The sequence below is a fragment of the Erithacus rubecula genome, assembly GCF_903797595.1.
Source record: "Erithacus rubecula genome assembly, chromosome: 5".
Taxonomy (NCBI): Eukaryota; Metazoa; Chordata; class Aves; order Passeriformes; family Muscicapidae; genus Erithacus; species Erithacus rubecula.
The window spans coordinates 605,174-625,254 of NC_136687.1; the positions used below are offsets into that span (position 1 = coordinate 605,174).

The 20,081-nt window shown below is 46.6% G+C and overlaps 2 protein-coding genes across 2 annotated transcripts in view; one reads left to right on the forward strand and one right to left on the reverse strand.

The window, feature by feature from the left end:
- Window position 1: 1 nt before the first annotated feature.
- PAIP2B (poly(A) binding protein interacting protein 2B) lies at window positions 2-10,983 on the reverse strand. The gene is made up of 4 exons (XM_079307186.1): window positions 10,739-10,983; window positions 6,092-6,230; window positions 1,469-1,639; window positions 2-190 (listed from the first exon to the last, which is right to left on the reverse strand). The coding sequence occupies exons 1-4, from the start codon at window positions 10,807-10,809 to the stop codon at window positions 134-136; spliced, it is 438 nt and encodes a 145-aa protein (XP_079163312.1). The 5' UTR covers window positions 10,810-10,983; the 3' UTR covers window positions 2-133.
- Window positions 10,984-11,955: 972 nt separating this feature from the next.
- The window catches only part of ZNF638 (zinc finger protein 638), a 48,880-nt gene continuing 40,754 nt past the window's right edge, over window positions 11,956-20,081 (forward strand). The window contains exon 1 of the mRNA XM_079306324.1: window positions 11,956-12,079. Within this exon, the coding sequence (XP_079162450.1) occupies window positions 11,985-12,079 (95 nt within the window). The 5' untranslated portion in view covers window positions 11,956-11,984. The remainder of the gene's footprint in view (window positions 12,080-20,081) is intronic.

A 20,081-nucleotide genomic window follows, 5' to 3' on the forward strand; every position in this document is an offset into this window, starting at 1 on the left:
AAATAGGGAAAACCAAAAAAAAAAAAAAAAAAAAAAGTACTTGGAGCTGGAGCAGATCCCTGGAGCCACTCCAGGCTCTTCCCATGTCCCAAATTTCCCTGGAGCAGGAATCAGTCTCTGGCTATTCCCAGGGTCAGTATTTCACTCCAGGCACAAATTCCTTGGCATCTGGATTCAAGTTGCTTTTGCTCTGGAAAAAAAAGAAAATAAAATAAATTGGGAATGGAATGTGCCAGAATTCCTGGGATTGGGAGAATTGCAGGATAGGATTTCAAGGATGGGATAATTGCAAGGATGGGACAATTCCAGGGATAAAAGAATTCCAAGGATGGGACAATTCCAATTATGGGACAGTTCCAAGGATTGAAGAATTCCAAGAATTTCACAGTTCCATGGAGGGAATAATTTCAAGGATTGGACAATTCCAAAGGTGGGCCAATTCCAGGGATGGGACAATTCCAAAAATGGGACAGTTTCAGGGATTGAAGAATTCCAAGGATTTGACACTTGCATGGCTGGAATAATTCCAAGGATTTGACAATTCTGGGGATGGGACAACTCCAGAAATAAAAGAATTCCAAGGATGGAACAATTCTGAGCATGGGACAATCCCAGGGATGGGAGAATTCCATAGACTGGACAATTCCAGGGATGGGACAATTCCAAGGACTGGAACAATTCTAGGGACTGAAGAAATCCAAGGATTTAACAATTCCATGGATGGAATAATTCAGGGATGGGACAATTCCAAGGATTTGACAATTCCAAGGATTTGACAACTCCCAGGATTGGAAATTTCCATGGATGGGACAATTCCCGGGATGGGAAAATTCCATGGATGGAACAATTGCCAGGGTTTGAAAATTCCAGGGATGGGACAATTCCAGGGATGGGATAATCCCAAGGAATAATCCCAGGGATGGGACAATTCCAGGGATGGGACAATCCCAAGGAATAATCCCAGGGATGGGACAATCCCAGGGCCAGTTCCAGGGGGCTGCTCACCAGGATATGAAAATCCCAAGGAATAATCCCAGGGATGGGACAATCCCAGGGATGGGATAATCCAAGGGATGGGATAATCCCAAGGAATAATCCCAGGGATGGGATAATCCCAGGGAATAATCCCAGGGATGGGACAATTCCAGGGATGGGATAATCTCAGGGATGGGACACTCCCAGGGATGGGATAATCCCAGGGATGTGACAATCCCAAGGAATAATCCCAGGGATGGGATAATACCAGGGATGGGACAATCCCAGGGATATGACAGTCCCAAGGAATAATCCCAGGGATGGGACACTCCCAGGCCAGTCCCAGGCTGCTCACCAGGATGTGACAATCCCAAGGAATAATCCCAGGGATGGGACACTCCCAGGCCAGTCCCAGGCTGCTCACCAGGATGTGACAATCCCAAGGAATAATCCCAGGGATGGGACACTCCCAGGCCAGTCCCAGGCTGCTCACCAGGATGTCCTCGTGGCCGTCCCCCACGGCGAGCCCGTGCAGCTGCTGCTGGAGCTGCCCCATTCCCTGGGGAAGGTCCCGTGCTGGGATGAACCAATCCTGCTCCTCCTCCTCCAGCATCTCCTGGAAGCAGCGATCCAGGAACTCCTGCTCCTGCAGCTCCTCCTCCACCTGCCCACACACACACAGCCCGTGGGAAGCACATCCAGGGTTTTGCCATGGGCTGTGGGAAGAGCCCCTGTGCTGGGTTGGATTCTGTCCCATCTGCTGACCCGGCTGGGGCAGTGCCCCTGATCTCCTGGCACATATTCTCTGCTAATGGGCCATCTTTAAACCAGCTGGGCAATCATCTTTATCTTCCCACAGCCCATCCTCCCTCCAGCAGATATCTCCTGTTACTGGGTCAGGTGTTAAAAACCAGCTGGGGCAGTCATCTTTACCTTTCCATGACCCACCCTTCACCCAGCAGGTATCTCCTGTTAATGGGCCATTGTTAAAAACTGGGTGTGGCAGTGAATCTTATCCCTGTGGGAGATATCTCCTGTTAATGGGCCATTGTTAAAAACTGGGTGTGGCAGTGAATCTTATCACTGTGGGGATATCTCCTGTTAATGGGCCATTGTTAAAAACCAGCTGGGCAATCATCTTTATCTTCCCACAGCCCATCCTCCCTCCAGCAGATATCTCCTGTTCATGGCCACTGAGTCCCAGGGCATGGCTGATAAAATTCCATCATCCCACTGGGAGATGCTCCAGCCAGGGCAGGAGCCAAGCCTTTCCTACCCAGAGAAAAACTGAGATTTGGAACACCAGAGCAGCCTTTCCACTGGATTCCAGAGGAAAGCCAGACCCTTGCACATCATCCCTGCACCTTCAGAGGAAACTGCACCTTCTCCAGGAGCACTGCTCCAGCTGAGCCACATCTGCCCCTGCAGGAGGATGCAGCACCATGGAATGGGACTGTGCCACCACCCTGACTGACTGACTGTGCCAGCTTGGATTCTGACTCTGGCAGGGTTGGGATTGTTCTGTGTAATTCTGCATTTCTATTTTAATTTTCCTAGTGAAGAACTGTTATTCCTAATTCCCCTATCTTTGCCTGAGAGCCCCTTAATTTCAAATTTATAATAATTAGGAGGGAGGGTATTTACATTCCCCATTTCCAAGAGAAGCTCCTGCCTTTATTGGCAGACACCTGTCCTTAAACCAGGACAACCTGGAGCTCCAAGAAGCTCTTGGGATTGTGGAATTACTGAATTATTCCTGTTGGGAAAGAGGATTCCATCCCCTTTCCCAATTTTCAGGCTCATCCCATTCCCAAATCCTGCCTCCCCTATCAAGGAATTGTACAGATCCCTGAATTTTTCCAGGAATTCCTTTTTCCAGGAATGCTGGATGTGATCCCAGCCTGGAATTCCTGGAGCTGCCCAGGCAGGGAACCCGAGGATGGGGCTGGGAACTGCAGCTGTTCCCATTTCCCTGCTTTTCTCTGGATTTAGGAGACTCCAAGAGGGGAGAATCCTGAAAATTTTGCTCCACAAAAATGTTGGGAAAACCTGAGTTTTTCCATGTTCTGGAGCAGTGGGGAAAGTGGGAATTGTGCCCCAGGATTCTGTATGTCCAGTGAACATTCCCTGTTTTCCAGCCTAGATCCTCACTAATTCCTCAAATCCACAAAAACCCCAAATCCCAAAAAACTGTCAAATCCCCCCCAAAAAACCCAAATCCCCAAAACTCCCTCAAATGCCAAAAAAAAAAAAACCAACAAAAAAAACCAACAAACCCCAAATCCCAAAAACACCAATCACCAAAAAACTCCCAAATCTCCCCAATCCAAAAAAGGGAAGGCAGATCCCAAAAAGGAAAGGGAAGAGAAATCTCAAAAAGGAAAGGGAAATCCCAAAAATTAAAGGGAAAGGAAATCCCAAAATCCCAAAAATTAAAGGGAAGGGAAATCCCAAGAAGGAAAGGGAAAGGAGATGCCAAAATCTCAAAATCCCAAAAAGGAAAGGGAAAGGAAATCCCAAAATCCCAAAAAGGAAAGGAAAAGGAAATCCCAAAATCCCAAAAAGGAAATCCCAAAATCCCAAAAAGGAAAGGGGATCCCAAAAATTCGGGAAGGATCCAAAGGATTTTTTTCCCAACTTTTTTCTGGATCCAACCCAAGGGGATGATGTGAAAAAAACTGAAATTTTAAAATTTGAAAATATTGGAATAAATATAAAGCAAAATAAAAGTTTTAAAGCAGAAGTTTCTCTTTCAGCTTCTTCAGAAATCGAAATAATCTTGTTTAATTAGATTAAGAAATCTTTTTAATTAGATTTACAAATCTTGTTTAATTAGATTTTAAAATCTTAAGATAAAAAAATTGCAAGTCACAAGTAATTAGTTAAAAGTGTTATTAGTAAGAAGTAAATATAATTATTAAGTTAAAAAGTTAATTAATAAGTTATTAAGTTATTGTTAAGTTAAAAGTAAAAATAATTTTACTTTTTTTTAGACAATTAGCTCTTAGAAGGCATTATAAAAATATTTTTAACTCCATTTTTAACTTAAAGTACTGTCAAACTCAGTCTGTGAAAATAAAATATAAACAAAAATGATAATACAAAATGAAATAAAATAAAATGAAATAAAATAAAATAAAATAAAATAAAATAAAATAAAATAAAATAAAATAAAATAAAATAAAATAAAATAAAATAAAATAAAAATCCAAGTCCAAACAAAAAATACCACCTCAAACATTTAATTCCAACACAAAAAAAAATTTAAAAAAAAAGAAAATAAATTAAAAAGTGGATAAAATAAATAATTTTTTTAAAAATTAAAAATAAATCTAAAATAAATAAAAATAATAATGATAAAAACTAATATAGATAAAATAAACGGATAATAAAAGAAAATACATTACATACATTAAATAAATAAATGCCTAAATAAATAAAACTTATTTTTAAAATATTAATTAAATAGATTAAAATTTTTTAAATGAAATTAAATAAATAGATAAACAAATAAATAAAATGCATAAATAAATGCCATTTATTTTTATTAAAAATAAAATTTAGAAAATAGATAAAATATATAAATAAAATTTCTTTTTATTAAAAATAAACTTTATTTAAATTAAAGTAATATTAATAAAATATATTTAATTATTTAATTCGCTAATAAAAATACATCAATAGATAAAATAAATTAATAAAAATATTAATTAAATAAAAATATAGCAATTAATAAATGTTAATAAAAATGAAGTAAATAAAATAGATACACCAATAAATAAATACTTAAAAACCATTAATAAATGCCATTTATTTTTATTAAAAATAATGATTAACTAAATAAAATAGATAATAGATGAATAAATAAACAATGAAAAATAAAGAAGAAAAACAATGCAATAATTATAAAATAAATAGTAACAGAAGAAAATAAAAATTAAATAAAATTAATAAAATAATAAAATAAAAATTTTAAATTAATATAATATAATATAATATAATATAATATAATATAATATAATATAATATAATATAATATAATATAATATAATATAATATAATATAATATAATATAATATAATATAATATAATATATAAAATAAAATAACTAAAAATAACTAAAATTAGCAAAATAAAATAAAAAACAAAAATAAAAATAAAATAAAAGTATAAAATAAAATAATTAGAAATAATATAATATAATACAATATACTATAATATATAGAATAAAATAACTAAAAATAACTGAAAATAGCAAAATAAAGTAAAATAAAATTAAAATAAAATAATAATATAATATAATATAATATAATATAATATAATATAATATAATATAATATAATATAATATAATATAATATAATATAATATAATATAATATAATATAATATAATATAATATAATATATAGAATAAAATAACTAAAAATAGCAAAATAAAGTAAAATAAAATAAAGTAAAATTAAATTTAAATAAAATAAAAATAAAATAACATAAAAATAAAAGAAAATATAAAATAAAATAATTTAAATTAATATAGTATATAGAATAAAATAACTAGAAATAACTAAAAATAGCAAAATAAAGTAAAATAAAATGAAATGAAATAAAATAAAATAAATAAAAATTAGAAAATGAAATAATTTAAATTAATATAACATAACATGATATAATATATAGAATAAAATAACTAAAAATAACTAAAAATAGCAAAATAAAGTAAAATAAAAGAAAATAACATAAAGCAAAACCAAACGAAATAAAATAAAATAAAATAAAATAAAATAAAATAAAATAAAATAAAATAAAGTAAAATAAAATAAAATAAAATAAAATAAATTAAATAAAGTAAAAGAAAATAAAATAAAATGAAATAAAATAAAATAAATAAAATAAAATAACATAAAATAAAATAAATTAAAATAAAATAGAATAAAATAAAACAAATAAAATAAAATAAAATAAAATAAATAAAGCAAAATAAAATAAAATAAAATAAAATAAAATAAAATAAAATAAAATAAAATAAAATAAAATAAAATAAAATAAATTAAATAAAGTAAAATGCAATGCAATGCAGTAAAATGAAGCAATGCAAAGCAGTGCAGCAGTGGCTGACCTGCCTGTTGAAATCCTCCTCGTTCTCCATCCACATGTACTCGGCAAAGGGATTGTTCTCCTTGTCCTCGTGCCCGCTGCCCACGGGATCCTCCTGGGACGGGGGGCTGGAGCTGCTGCCGAGCTCGGAGCCATTCATCCTGTGCCATGGGGACAATGAGCAACGGCCAGAGACCCCCCAGGCAAGGTGCCACTGCCAGCACGGGGGGCTGCACAGGGGGCTGCACGGGCCTGGGGGCTGCACGGGCCTGGGGGGCTGCACGGGGGGCTGCATGGGGGGCTGCATGGGCCTGGGGGGCTGCATGGGCCTGGGGGCTGTACAGGGGGCTGCATGGGGGGGCTGCATGAGCCTGGGGGCTGCACGGGGGGCTGCACGGGGGGCTGTACGGGGGGCTGCATGAGCCTGGGGGGCTGCACAGGGGGCTGCATGGGCCTGGGGGCTGCATGGGCCTGGGGGCTGCACAGGGGGCTGCACGGGCCTGGGGGGCTGCATGAGCCTGGGGCATCCTCCAGCTCTAGTGAGCCTGAAATCCAGCCCAGAGCTGGGAACCCACCAGGAATCATTCAAAAAATCCATCACTCCTCAATCCCTCAATCCATCAATCCATCAATCCCTCAATCCATCAATCCATCACTTCATCATTCCATCAATTCATCATTCCATCAATCCATCACTCCATCAATTCATCAATCCATCATTCCATCAATTCATCAATCCATCATTCCATCAATCTATCAATCCATCACTCCATCATTCCATCAATCCATCATTCCATCAATCTATCAATCCATTATTCCATCAATCCATCATTCCATCACTCCATCAATCCATCAATCCATTATTCCATCAATCTATCAATCCATCACTCCATCATTCCATCAATCCCTCAATCCATCAATCCATCACTCCATCAATCCATCACTCCATCAATCCATCAATCCATCAATCCATCATTCCATCAATCCATCATTCCATCAATCCATCACTCCATCAATCCATCATTCCATCAATCCATCACTCCATCAATCCATCATTCCATCAATCCATTATTCCATCAATCCATCATTCCATCAATCCATCATTCCATCAATCCATCACTCCATCAATCCATCAATCCATCAATCCATCACTCCATCAATCCCTCAATCCATCAGTCCATAAATCCATAGATTCATCCATCGATCAATACATGGATCCATCAATCCAGCCATAAATCCATCCATCTCTAAATCTCTAAATCCATAAATCCATGGATCCATCCATTCATCCATCATTCCATAAAACCATCAATCCATCCATAAATCTACCCATCTATAAATCCATTAATCCATCCATCCATTAAACCATAAACTCACATCCATCAATCTATCAATCCATAAATCCAGGAATCAATCCATGGATCCCTCCATCCATGACTGGCTTATCCTGGAGAAGGATCATTCCCATCCCAAAAATGCCAGAGTCTGGGAAGATTTTGGAAATTTGGGAATGGGGCATGAGGTCAGGGATGATGGGAGAGCTGGGAATGTTTCCCTGGAGAAGGGAAAATTCCAGGGGATGCTCAGAGTCCCTGCAGGGGCTCCAGGAGAGCTGGAATTGGGGACAAGGACACAGGGAATGGCTCCACTGGGAAAGGGGAGATGGGGCTGGGATCTTGGGAAGGAATTCCCAGATTTGCTGTGGCTGCCCCTGGATCCCTGGGAATGTCCAAGGCCAGGTTGGATCCCCCTGGGACAGTGGAAGGTGTTGGGGTTGGAATGGGATGGGATTTAAGGTCCCTTCCCACCCAAATTTCAGGATTCCATGGAGAAATCAAGGCAACAGAGGCCAGGACACTTTTCAGGCTCCCTCTCAGCTCCTCCAGAGCAGGAATTATGGAAAATCACTGGACCAGGTGATCCCAGAACCTGGATCCTTTCCCAGAACCTGGATCCTTTCCCAAAATCTGGATCCTTTCCCAAGGGATGGATCCTTTCCCAAAGTCTGGATCCTTTCCCAAAATCTGGATCCTTTCCCAAGGGATGGATCCTTTCCCAAGGGATGGATCCTTTCCCAAAGTCTGGATCCTTTCCCAAGGGATGGATCCTTTCCCAAAGTCTGGATCCTTTCCCAAAATCTGGATCCTTTCCCAAGGGATGGATCCTTTCCCAAGGGATGGATCCTTTCCCAAAGTCTGGATCCTTTCTCAAGGGATGGATCCTTTCCCAAGGGATGGATCCTTTCCCAAAGTCTGGATCCTTTCCCAAGGGATGGATCCTTTCCCAAAATCTGGATCCTTTCCCAAAATCTGGATCCTTTCCCAAGGGATGGATTCTCCCATTCCCATTCCCAGCTCCACAGCTCCAGCTGGTCCCACCACTTTCCCAACACTCCTTCCCAGATCTCCTGACTCCCACTCCATGAAATCCCAATTCCTCAGGCTCTAATCCCCTTTCCCAGACAAAATCCCTGCAGCCAGAATCCCAAATCCTGTTCCTTATCCCATTTTCTCTCCTGGCTGGGTGGATTTTTCCCATTCCCAGCTCTCCCAGCTGCCAAGGAACCACAGTTTATTTCCTATTTCCAGCCTGGATCCAGGATAATCTCATCTCACCCCACTCTGTTTTAATCCCCACCACAATCCCAGCACAGCTCTGCTGGATTTTCCTGGAAAAAAACCTCCAGCTGCTGAGCCCAGCCCAAGCAATGCTCAGGAACTTCATCCCAAATTCCTTCTGGAGCAGCTCCCAGGATCCTCTCCAGGGAACCTGGGCCTTGACTCCCTCCCAGCTGGGAATTCCTTCCCAATATTCCATGAAAATCTCTCCTTTCCCAGTGGAGCCATTCCCTGTGTCCTTGTCCCCAATTCCAGCTCTCCTGGATCCCATTTAGGGACTCTGAGCATTCCCTGGAATTTTCCCTTCTCCAGGGGAACATTCCCAGCTCTCCCAGCCTGGCTTGGAGCATCTCCATGGCACAGGAAGGGTTAACCAGCAGAATTCCATCCCAATATCCCAATATCCCAAAATCCCAAAATCCCAATATCCCAATATCCAGCCCACCCCAGCCCTGTGGCAGAGAATCCATTCCCTGCATCCCTTTGGAAAAGCTCCTTCCCAAAGGAACAAGCCCAGAGCTGCTTTTCCCATGGCAGCATTCCCAGCACAAACAATTCCAGGGCTGGAATTCCAACAGTTTATCCTGGTTTATCCACTCCCATTCCCTCTGCAAACATCAGGAAGGGAAGCACAGCTCAGATTTGGGAATTTTGGAGCCTTTTCCCCACCAGAACCATTCCACAATTGCAGGATTTGATCCATGGTTTTGTTGCTGCTCCCTCTCTCAGCCTGGCAGCTCCCAAAATCCCAAATCCCAGTGGAACAGGCACTGTCAGCACAGGAAAGGAGCTGCCAGCTCCCAGGATTCCAGAGCTGGAATTGTCCCCAGGATTGTCCCATCCAGGATAAACCTTGGTGACCCAGATTCATCATTCCATGGGAAACCAAATTTGCTGGGAAGGGACAATTCTGTTTTTTCTCCTTTCCCCAATGCCAGGAGGGACAAAAACCATGGATTGGGTTGGAAATGAGAAATTCCCAAAGGGTTAAATCCCCCTGGAGCTGCTGGAGGGAATCCAGAGGATTTGGAGAGCTGGGAATGTTCCCCTGGAGAAGGGGAAATTCCAGGGAATGCTCAGAGTCCCTGCAGGGGCTGGATCCACCTGGGACAGTGGAAAATGTCCCTGGATGGGATTTAAGTTATTTCCCAACCCAAAGCATTCCAGAATTCCATGAAAACACCGAATTCCCCAAGCGTGGATGTTTCCAGGATAATGCTGTAAATCCCTGGTTTTTCTGCAGTTTGGGAAGTCCCAAACACCACATGGAATTCCCACATCCCAAAGGGACACCAGCAGCACCCAGCCAGGTGTCCCCACCTGTCCCTGCAGGGGACAAATATCCCACGGGAACGTGCAGAAAATATCCCAAATAGTGGAGGGGGAATTTGGGGGCAGTGAGCTCTCCCAAACCCCCACAGGCTGGGGATCCACAGGGAACTGGGGATGGGAATGGAGTGGGAATGGGATAATGGGATGGGATAATGGGATGGAATGGGATAATGGGATGGGATAATGGGATGGGATAATGGGATGGGATGGGATAATGGGATGGGATAATGGGATGGGATGGGATAATGGGATGGGATAATGGGATGGGATGGGATGGGATGGGATGGGATGGGATGGGATGGGATGGGATGGGATGGGATGGGATGGGATGGGATGGGATGGGATGGGATGGGATGGGGATGGGATGGGATAATGGGATGGGATACAGGGATGGGATAATGGGATAATGGGATGGGATACAGGGATGGGATAGGGATGGAGGAGCCGATCCCAACCCGGGACTTCAGGGACTGTTTTGGGATCCCGGGCTACAATTCCCGGCAGTACCGGGCAGGAGCCGAAGCGGGGCCCGGCAGAGTCCCAGCGCCAACCGGAGCCCCTCAGGAGCCCGCGGGACAGCGGGGCCTGCTCGGCTCTGAGCCCCCCGTGTGCGGGGTGTCCCCGTGTCCCCCCGTGCCCCCGGTGGCTCGGGCTGTGTCTCTCCGCTCCCCCCGCCGTGTCTCGGGCCGTGTCCCCGTTGTCCCCCCCCGCTCCGGTACCTCGGGCCGGGCCGGTGCCGCTCCGCGCCCTCAGCCGCCGCCGCCGCCGCCAACACGCCCACGCCTCCCATTGGCCAGCGCCGCCACGTGGTCCCGCCCCTCAGCGCGCTGATTGGGCAGCATGGATTCAACTCGCGTTGTTATTGGATAGCTGAGCTGTCAGTCACGCAGCACAGCACACCCACCGAGCCGCGCTCCGCATTGGCCGCCGCCGGCGGCGCTGATTGGCTGAGCGCACGCGTCCCCCACGTGGGGCAGACGGGCAGACGCGGGTGGGCGGGGCCACGCGCGATGTAAATAACAGCCAACGCTCCGCCCCGCGGCTGGAGGATGATTGACAGGCACTTCGTCCAATGGGAAGAGGCGTTACAAACAGCCCGCCCCGCCGCGGGGGTGTGTTAGTAGGGGGACGCTGATTGGTTGAATCATGTAAACACAGCGAGGGGGGCGGGGCGGTCACGTGGCCGGCGCGTGGTTTGTGGTGGGGGGGGGCCCAAACTGAATTTTGGGAGGGGGGAATTGAGCTGTGACCCCCCCCAGTGTTGGCTGTGCACCCCCAAAATGGGGGTACGGGACCCCAGAACGCGGGGAGCACATGGGGGAAGCCGGGTCCCGCTTCTGCGCCCCCATATTGGGCACAGCTAGGTGGGGGGCTCAGCCCTGCACCCCCAATTTTGGGGGCACCGCTGGTGTATTTTACCCAGCCCCGCACCCCCATATTGGGTCCAGGAACGGGGGGATCCAGCTCTGCACCCCCAATTTTGGGGATAGGGGGTGTTTTACCCAGTCCTTTTATAATGGGGTCAACAAGTGGGGGGAACTAGCTGTGCACGCCAAATTTTGGGGACACTTTGAGGGGTTTTACCCAGCCCCGCACCCCAATATTTGGGACAGCAGCAGTGGGGTTGCCCTGCTCTGCACCCCTAATTTTGGGGACACCGTTGGGGGTTTTACTCAGCCCCGCACCCCAATATTTGGGCCAGGAACGGGGGGGGACCCTTCTCTGCACCCCAAATTTTGGTGCCAACTCCAGGCGGGGACAATGGGGACAGCCCCGTGCTGGTGGCACCGGGTGCGGGAAGCCGCGGTTTTGGGGTCACCAGGAGATTTCCCAACATCGCACCCCGATAAAGGTGAGACCCGTGCCCGGGGCCCCCCCGGCTGCTCCAGCGCCGCCTCCCCGCGGTGACGATCCCGGTCCCGGTCCCTGTCCCGGTCCCGGTCCGATCCCCGCGCGGATCCCGCGATGCCGGCGGGCGGCGGCGGCGGCTCCTCCGCGCCCCCCCGAAATCGGGGTCCCCGGCCCCCCCCGAGCCCGCTGCCCCCCGACCCCGTCGGACGGTGAGTGCCCCGCACCCCCCGCGTGTCCCCAAGTCCCCCCCGGGTGTCCCCAATTTCCCCCCTCCCCACCTTTCCCAGCCTCACGTGGCACAGCCCACCCCGAATTTTGGGGAGATACAGCCGCGCACCCCCGGATTTGGGGTGAGGGTCCCACCTCACCTTGGGGGGCTCCGGCAAGAAGGTGCCCGTGACGGGGGGTGACACCCCCGTGGGGACCCCCATGGCAGAAAAGGGGGAGCCAAAATCTCCCTGCACCCCTCGGTGTGACCCCAAACCCATTCCCCGCTCCGGGCTGGGGTTTTTGGGGTGGGGGGCGCAGATTTTGGGGTTCCCGTGCCCTGGAGGCTCCATGCACAGTTTGGGGGTCACCCAGGGGTGCTGCTGGGACACCCCGAACCTTTGGGGTTTGTCCCCTCCCCAAACGCGGGGTCCCCTCGGTCCCCCCAGTGTCCCGCCGGGCGCTGCTGAGGGATGGGGACAATTCACGGCTGGGGACAATGGGGGGATTGGAGAGGGCGCAGTGTCCCCAAATTTGTCCCCCAGGCCAGCAGCTGGATGGTGGCACGAGGGTCACCAGCGTCCCCAGAGCTATTTCAGTCCCCGTGCCCTCAGCAGGTGCTAATCCCGGGCCAGTCCCAAAAACAAGGGGGACAAACACGACAAAGTGTCCCCGAGGCCAGCGCGGGGCTGTAAAACGAGCAGGAGGTGACAATCCCCGTCCCCAGAGCCACCCAGAACGCGACACCTCGGGGACAAGTGACACCCCCGGGGGTGGCTGCGGGCTCCTTGTATGGCTGGGGACAGCGGTGGCACCAGACGGGACAAAAATAGCGCGGGGCTGATGCCGGGAAAGGCTGAGGGGACACGGGGGTGGCACCTCGGGGTTCGGGGTGCGGGGGGGCTGTGGTGGCACTGGAGGGGTGGCACGGGTTGTCGCCAGGGTTGGGGACAGATGTGCTGGGGGGTTCGGGACGGGACAGCCCCGCGAGGTCACCGAGGGCCACTGAGCCACTCCGGGAATGTCACCAACACACGAGGACACAGCCGGCGATGACAGCGAATGTCACACAGCGCCAGGGCTGGCAGCGCACGTGGTGCCGGGCACGGGGACAGCGACACGGGGCTGGCTGTCCCCTGTCCCCAACAGCGACACGGGGCTGGCTGTCCCCAAACAGAGACACTGGGCCGGCTGTCCCCTGTCCCCAAACAGTGACAAGGAGCTGGCTGTCCCCGCGCTGTCCCCTGTCCCCAGCAGTGACACTGGGCTGGCTGTCCCCGCGCTGTCCCCTGTCCTGTCCCCAGCAGTGACACAGGGCTGGCTGTCCCCGCGCTGTCCCCTGTCCTGTCCCCAGCAGTGACACTGATCTGGCTGTCCCCGCGCTGTCCCCTGTCCCCAGCAGTGACACTGGGCTGGCTGTCCCCGCGCTGTCCCCTGTCCTGTCCCCAGCAGTGACACAGGGCTGGCTGTCCCCGCGCTGTCCCCTGTCCCCCCTCTCTCCGGGGACACGGAGCGGGCTCTGTCCCCGCCCCGGCGCCGCTGTCGCGCAGCGCTGTCCCCTCGGGGCTGGTGGCCCCATCTGCTGTCACACCTTGGGGACAGCGCTGAGAGCACCGCGGCCCCCGGGGCTGGCCCGGCTGAGGAGTTAATGAGTTAATGAGTTAATTGGGGACAGCAGCTGCCCAACGTCCCCCGGAGCCTCCAGTCTCCCATTACCCAAGGCCACCACATGTCCCCAAGTGCCACCACGCCCCCAGGGCTGGGGATTCCATCCTGGCCTGGGCAGCTGTGCCAGGGCTGGAAAAGCTTTTCCAGGAGGAAAATTCCCATTATCCCACCTGAGGCTGTTCCTGAGATCTCATCCCATCCCAAATCCCATCCCAAATCCCATTCCCACCCCCCTGATCCCCCCTTTTCTCCAGGCTGAACATTCCCAGCTCCCAAAAATCCCCTCATTTTCTGGCTGCATCCCAAAAATCTCCTCACCATCCCAAAATCCTTGTGGAATATATTTAGGGCTGATCTGAGCTCTCAAGTTTGGGATTTGCTCACATTTCCAGATTTTTTAAAGTATTTTTTTCGGCGGGGGTGGAGATTTATTTTGACCCTCAGCATACCCACGATGAGTAAAAGCAATTTGGGCTATTTTGGGATTCCTCAGCATCCCTAAAAGAGCAGAATTCCTTGTGCCCATCCTTTAATTTAAAAATTTATGAAAATTCCTTCAATTCTGTCATTTGGGATTAAAGTGACTAAAAATGATTCCCCAATTTTGGGGTTCACACCAGATTTTCCCTCCCGAATTCTTTTCCATCAGGAAAAATTCAGGCTGGAATTGGCAAAACAGCCTCAAGTCCATGGAATTCAGCTGGGAATTTTAGGAATACAGAAAGATCCTTCCTTCCTGAGTCTGCTTGGATTTTTTGGGGAAAATCCAACCCCAGGGAGTCACTTTGATTGGATTTCATGGTGGGTGCCCAAAATTCAGCTCCAAAATCTGCTCTGAATTCCCTGGAAATGGTGTGGGCTGTGGGACAGAGTTGCAAAAATTGGAATTTTGGGAATAATGTAGCAGATTTAAAGGTGTTTTTGGTGATTCTTGGATTCCAGAAGTGTTTTTTGGGACACGAGCCTGGATTTGGGGACAGTGTGAACCCATTGGAAGTTCCAGGGATTCCTGCTGCTGCTCCCAAGCAAATCCCAGATTTGATCCCCTTAAATCCCAACAATTCCACCCCATCCACGGGCAGGGACACCTGCCACTGTCCCAGGTCACTCCAATTCCTTTCCAAACTGACCTTGGACATTCCAAGGATGGATAATTCATCAAAATGCTGAATTTATGGACTTGAAGGCTTGAGTAAGGGTGAAATTAAGGGTCTAAATTGAACTGGTTTGCAGCTCCTTTTTTTTTTATAGTCTGGTTTTCCTTGTGGTAATCAATAATTGTTATTGTTTTGTTGCAATAATTCTGCAAGGTGAGCAGTGGTGGTCAAAGAAAATCCAAAATTCTGTGGGGCAGCTCTGGGGACAATTGGTCGTGTAACCATCTGGTCTTGAAGAAGTGGGAATTCTGATTTTTAGCAGATAATTTGTGATTGATCACACAAAGGCAGGAAATCTGATTCTGCAAAAAAACCTTTCAGACTATAGAAATCCCTTTTTTTTTTTTTTTTTCTTTTACAAACTGGAATGCACAATATTCTTAACAGGGGATTTGAAACAGAGTGGGTTTAATCATATATTTCCCATTATCTAGGTCCACATTTTTTTCTTATTTTGATTATTCTGCTTAATACAAACTCCAAAACTTCTAGGATTAACAGGAATAATTTATCAATTATCACAGCAGGAAATCTGATTCTGCAAAAAACCTTTTAGACTTATGGAAAACCCTTTCTTTTTTTTCTTTTACAAACTGGAATACACAATATTCATAACAGGGGGTTTGAAACAGAGTGGGTTTAATCATATATTTCCCATTATGTAGGTCCACATTTTTTTCTTATTTTGATTATTCTGCTTTATACAAACTCCAAAACGTCTAGGATTAACACAAACAATTTGTTGTCACACTGGGGGAATAACAGAAATAACAGCAAAAAAACTAAAAGTGCCAATAATAAAAATAAGAAAAATAAAAAAAACCTCTATAGCGGCGCTGCCACTCTGAGTAATGAGCATCTCCACCATCCTTAATGTGAGGGCGACTCCCAGCATGCCCCGCAGTGCTAATTTGCATATAGCGCATGCGCAGCTCTTCTGCCTGCCCCGACTCCCAGCATACTGCACTGCTCTAATTTGCATATTGCATGGCGACTCCCAGCCTGCCTCGCCGCGCTAATTTGCATATGGCGCGCACGCGCAGCTCCTCCCCCGCCCCCCAACCCCGCGCTGTCTCCGCGCATGCGCAGTGCTCCCGGCGCGCCGTGTCCCTCCGCGCTCCCCTCCCGGCGCTTGGCCCCGGTGCTTTTTTACGGTTTCTTCCCGGTTCTCCCGCTTCTTTCCGGCGGCGGGGGACGCGGGGAGAGCGGCGGTGGCCGCGGGCGGAGGTAGGAGGCGAGCGGCGGGGGCTGAGGGCGCCGCGCGTAATGGCGGCTGCGTGAGGGGGGGAGCGGGAGAGGGGCCCTCATGAGCAGCTTCGCCCTGTGCGTGTTTATTCTTTTATTTTTTTACCTCTTCTCCTCTTATTCCTTATTTTTTTAACCCCTTTAGTGTTAATCTTTTATTCTTTTTTTTTTGTTTGTTTTCTGCCCGACCTGCAGCGCAGCCGCAGCCCCACCGCGGATTCTCCACATTTTAGACCCGGCAGTGATTTCGAATTAATTTTTGGAATTAAAATCTCGAGTTTAGGCGATTTGAAGCCAGGGAATTCCCCTGCGTGGCAAACAACACTCAAAGCTTTAATTTAATCCTTACTCAAGTCTTTAAATCCATAAATTCGGTACTTTTTTTTAATCTTAAAACAATGAGGGGCGGCTGTTTTGGGTTAAAATTGAATTTTTTGCTCAATCCCAGCCTCACGTTGGGTTTGCACCTTGAGACCTGGATGTGACTTCAGGCACTTTTTTGTGCTTTGGGCTTAAAAACGTGGATTTTCCATCTTTTTTTTTTTTTTTTTTTCTTTTAAACGGCAATAATTGAGCAGAATTGGGCGAGATACCCGAAAGAAAATTATATTTTCTTAAGGCCAAGTGTTGTAACTCTGCAGCATCACGTGCTTTGCAGGAACTTCCTCTTTTGGAGGATAGAACTTTTAAAAACACAATTTAAATGTAGCTTTTAGCGTTTTTAGTGTTATTTTAACCCTAAAATGTTAATTTTGGATGTTATCTTTTATAATCCCAGGTTATTATTTTGTTAGTTTTCAAATCTCTTTATTTATAGAGTTACTTCTAAAAGTATTTACATTAAACTTAATGAGTTTTTTGACTCAGAACTTGAACCAACCCCCCAAAAAAATCTCATTCCAGCCCAGAATTGATGTTTAAATGTTGTTGGGGTTTTTTTTTTTTCCTCCTGTCTCTGCTGTGGGATCTTAGTGAATTAGTTCCCCAAATTCTGCTGAAATTCAGGATATTTATCCAAAAGTGGGATTTGCAAAAACCTGGATTCCTTCTCTTCCCTCTTTTCCTTCCCCAGTTTGGAATTGAGTTTTTTTTTTTTTTTTTTTTTTTGCTGCCAAAGAGCTCATGTGGGTGTTTCCCTTTTATTTTTTTTTATTATTGAAGGTAAATAAAACCTATTTCCCTGCTTCTTTGCCATCAATTAAATATTCTGTGTGGAATTTTGGGCTTTTTTGAGGAATTTTTAGGTAGGAATGTCAGTGATGGTATCAGGGACCTGTTTTTAAAATTGATTTATCCAACTTGGTGCTGCTCTGAAAATGGAATTTGAGGAGGATTCCTGATGGTAAAATGCTCAATTTTGGTTCTGTTTTAGGAATTCCTGCCTGAAAGGCTTGTCCTGACTTTTTTTATATTTTAAATTTTTTAGAATAGAATCCTCCTGCCTGACAGAGCAGGAATTTGGGGAATTTTGGGTTCCACAGCTGATGTTGATGTTCTGCTGGGGTGGGGATGGAATTAACTTTCCCTGGGAGTTTTGTTTGGGATTTGGGAGCTGAGTTTGCCTTTCCCTGGAGTGGCTGAAGGGATATCCCACACCTGCATCTCCTTTTCCAAAGGAAATTTGGGATGGAGGAGTGGGAAAAGATGAGTTTGGGATTGCACAGAGTGGGAGGAATAACTTCACTTGGCTTTTGCCTCCCTTTTCCCCCCATGGTTTTATCACAGAAATTTTTTTATTATTCAAGTGCTTCCTTTCCCATCCTGCTCCTTTTTTTTGTTTGTTTTTTGGGGATTTGCTTCCTTCAGGCTTTACAATTCCAGCTCAGCTTTTGCTGTTGTCTTTTTCCTGGGAAAAATTCAAGTTTCCAGGCTGGGATTTGTCCTCTTCTCATTATCCAGATGCTCCAGGAGCATTCCTGTTCTGCCTTCCTCTTCCTCCTCATCCTCCAGGATGAGATCCTGTTGGGATGGAACATTGCCAGTGATCCTGGCTCTTGGAATTCCAAAATCCACTGATCCCAATCTGGGATCTGGAGCTGCCCAGAGGAGGATTTGGCTCCAAGAGGAGCCAATTTCACCTCAAAAATCCTGGGAATTTTTACCTGAAGAGGACAGCTGATCCTGCTGGAATGCCAAAACACCTGGATCTTTTATTCTGTGCTGGATTTGGGCTGTGCTGGAGGAGCTGCAGGATCCCAGGATATTGGGATGATATGGATGGACACCAAGGATTACCCAGAAAATCCAGGAGCTCCTGCTGGAACTGGGGTTGTGCTGGAAGGTGTCACTCTGGAGGGGACAATCCCAGAGACCCAGGCCCATCTAAAATCACAGGAAAGAATTCCCAGCTGCAGGAAAAGTCCTTCCCAAGTCCTGACTTTGATGAGAGAACATCTGGGCTGCTGTGGATGAGGAATTCTGCAGAGGGAAGGACCATGGCACCCTCTGGATGCCATCAGGAAAGAGGAGGAAAATCCCAGTTTCTTCCAAAGCATTCCAAGATTTTGCCATCAAACAAAGGAAGAGCAGGGAATCTCCAGAGGAGATGCAGGTCTTGTGGTCAGTTCTGGAAAAGCAGCTTTCTAAGCTTGGCTTTGGTTCTAGCTTTGTTTATCTGCACAGAGCCAGAAAATTCCATGCTATTTATAGGGACAAATCAGGAAATTCTCTTTTTGGAATTTCCTGTTGGATAAACCTTGTGTGTAACGGGAGAAATTCACTTCTGCTTTCTCCTGAGGTTTTTGGGGAAAGGGAGGATCCAGAGGGATCTTGTGGCTCTCCACAACTCCCTGACAGGGAGGAGGATTTGGGATCTGATCCCAGGGAATCACAGGAAAAGAGGGAATGAGCTCACATTGGACACAGCAGGAATTTCCTCATGGGAAGAGCAGTTTGGAAGTGCCCAGGGAGGTTTGGAATCCCCATCCCTGGAGGTGTCCAAGGAATTCCTGGATGTGGCACTTGGTGCCAAGGTGGGGATTGGGCACAGCTTGGACTGGATGATCCTGGAGGGATTTTCCAGCTGGAATATTCCCAGGATTTGGGGTTGTTGCAGGTGGGGGTTCCCTGCCCTTTCTCTCCAGTAGGAATTCTTGTTCTGGATCTGTCTCTTGCACTGCAGGCACCAGGGAGAGTTTCAAATCCAAAATTCCCATTGCTCCATCTGTGTTGGGAAGCCTGGAAAAATGGAAGCAGGAAGTTGAAGGGAAGGCAAGGAAGGTGTTGAGCTTGTGTTGTGCCCTGAAGTTCTGGGATTGCTGTTCCCAGGGATCAGCTGGGAATGTTCCCCTGGGGAAGGGAAGAGCTCAGAGTCCCTGCAGGGGCTCCAGGAGAGCTGGAGAGGGACAGGACATGGAGGGACAGGACACAGGGAATGGCTCCACTGGGAAAGGGGAGATTGGGCTGGGATCTTGGGAAGGAATTCCTGCCTGGGCTGGGATTCCCAGATTTGCTGGGGCTGCCCCTGGATCCCTGGCAGTGCCCAAGGTCAGGTTGGGTCCACCTGGGGTGGTGGAAGTGTCCCTGATGAGGGGGTGGGATTGGATGGGATTTCAGCTCTTTTCCCACCCAAACCATTCCCTGATCCTGCCTGGTTCCTGCTCGGTGTCACTGCAGCCCCAGCTCGGGGCTCAGTCCCTGCTGGGGTGTCCCTGTCCCAGCAGTGGCACTTCCCAGGCTCCAACAATTCCCAAACAAAGCTGCCTGGAAGAGGAGGGTGAGGATCTCCCTGATATCTCCAGACTATTGTTCCTCCATCTTGGCATTTCCTTAGAATCATTTCCTTTGGGAAGGTTACTCAGGAACATCTTGTCTGCAGCCCTTTCTAAAATCCCAGAATGATTCGGGTCGGATGGGACCTCAAATCCCATCCAAAGCCCCTCCCTCCCATGGATGGGGACATTTTCCATAAACCAGGTTGCTCCAAGTCCTTCCC

Coding starts and splice junctions, on each gene's coding strand:
- PAIP2B (XM_079307186.1), bottom strand. CDS start 10,809: ATGGGAGGCGTGGGCGTGTTGGCGGCGGCGGCGGCGGCTGAGGGCGCG. Junction 1,640..6,091: donor AGGAGGATTTCAACAGGCAG/GTCAGCCACTGC, acceptor GTGTGTGGGCAG/GTGGAGGAGGAGCTGCAGGA. Junction 191..1,468: donor ACGGCCACGAGGACATCCTG/GTGAGCAGCCTG, acceptor TTTTTTTTCCAG/AGCAAAAGCAACTTGAATCC.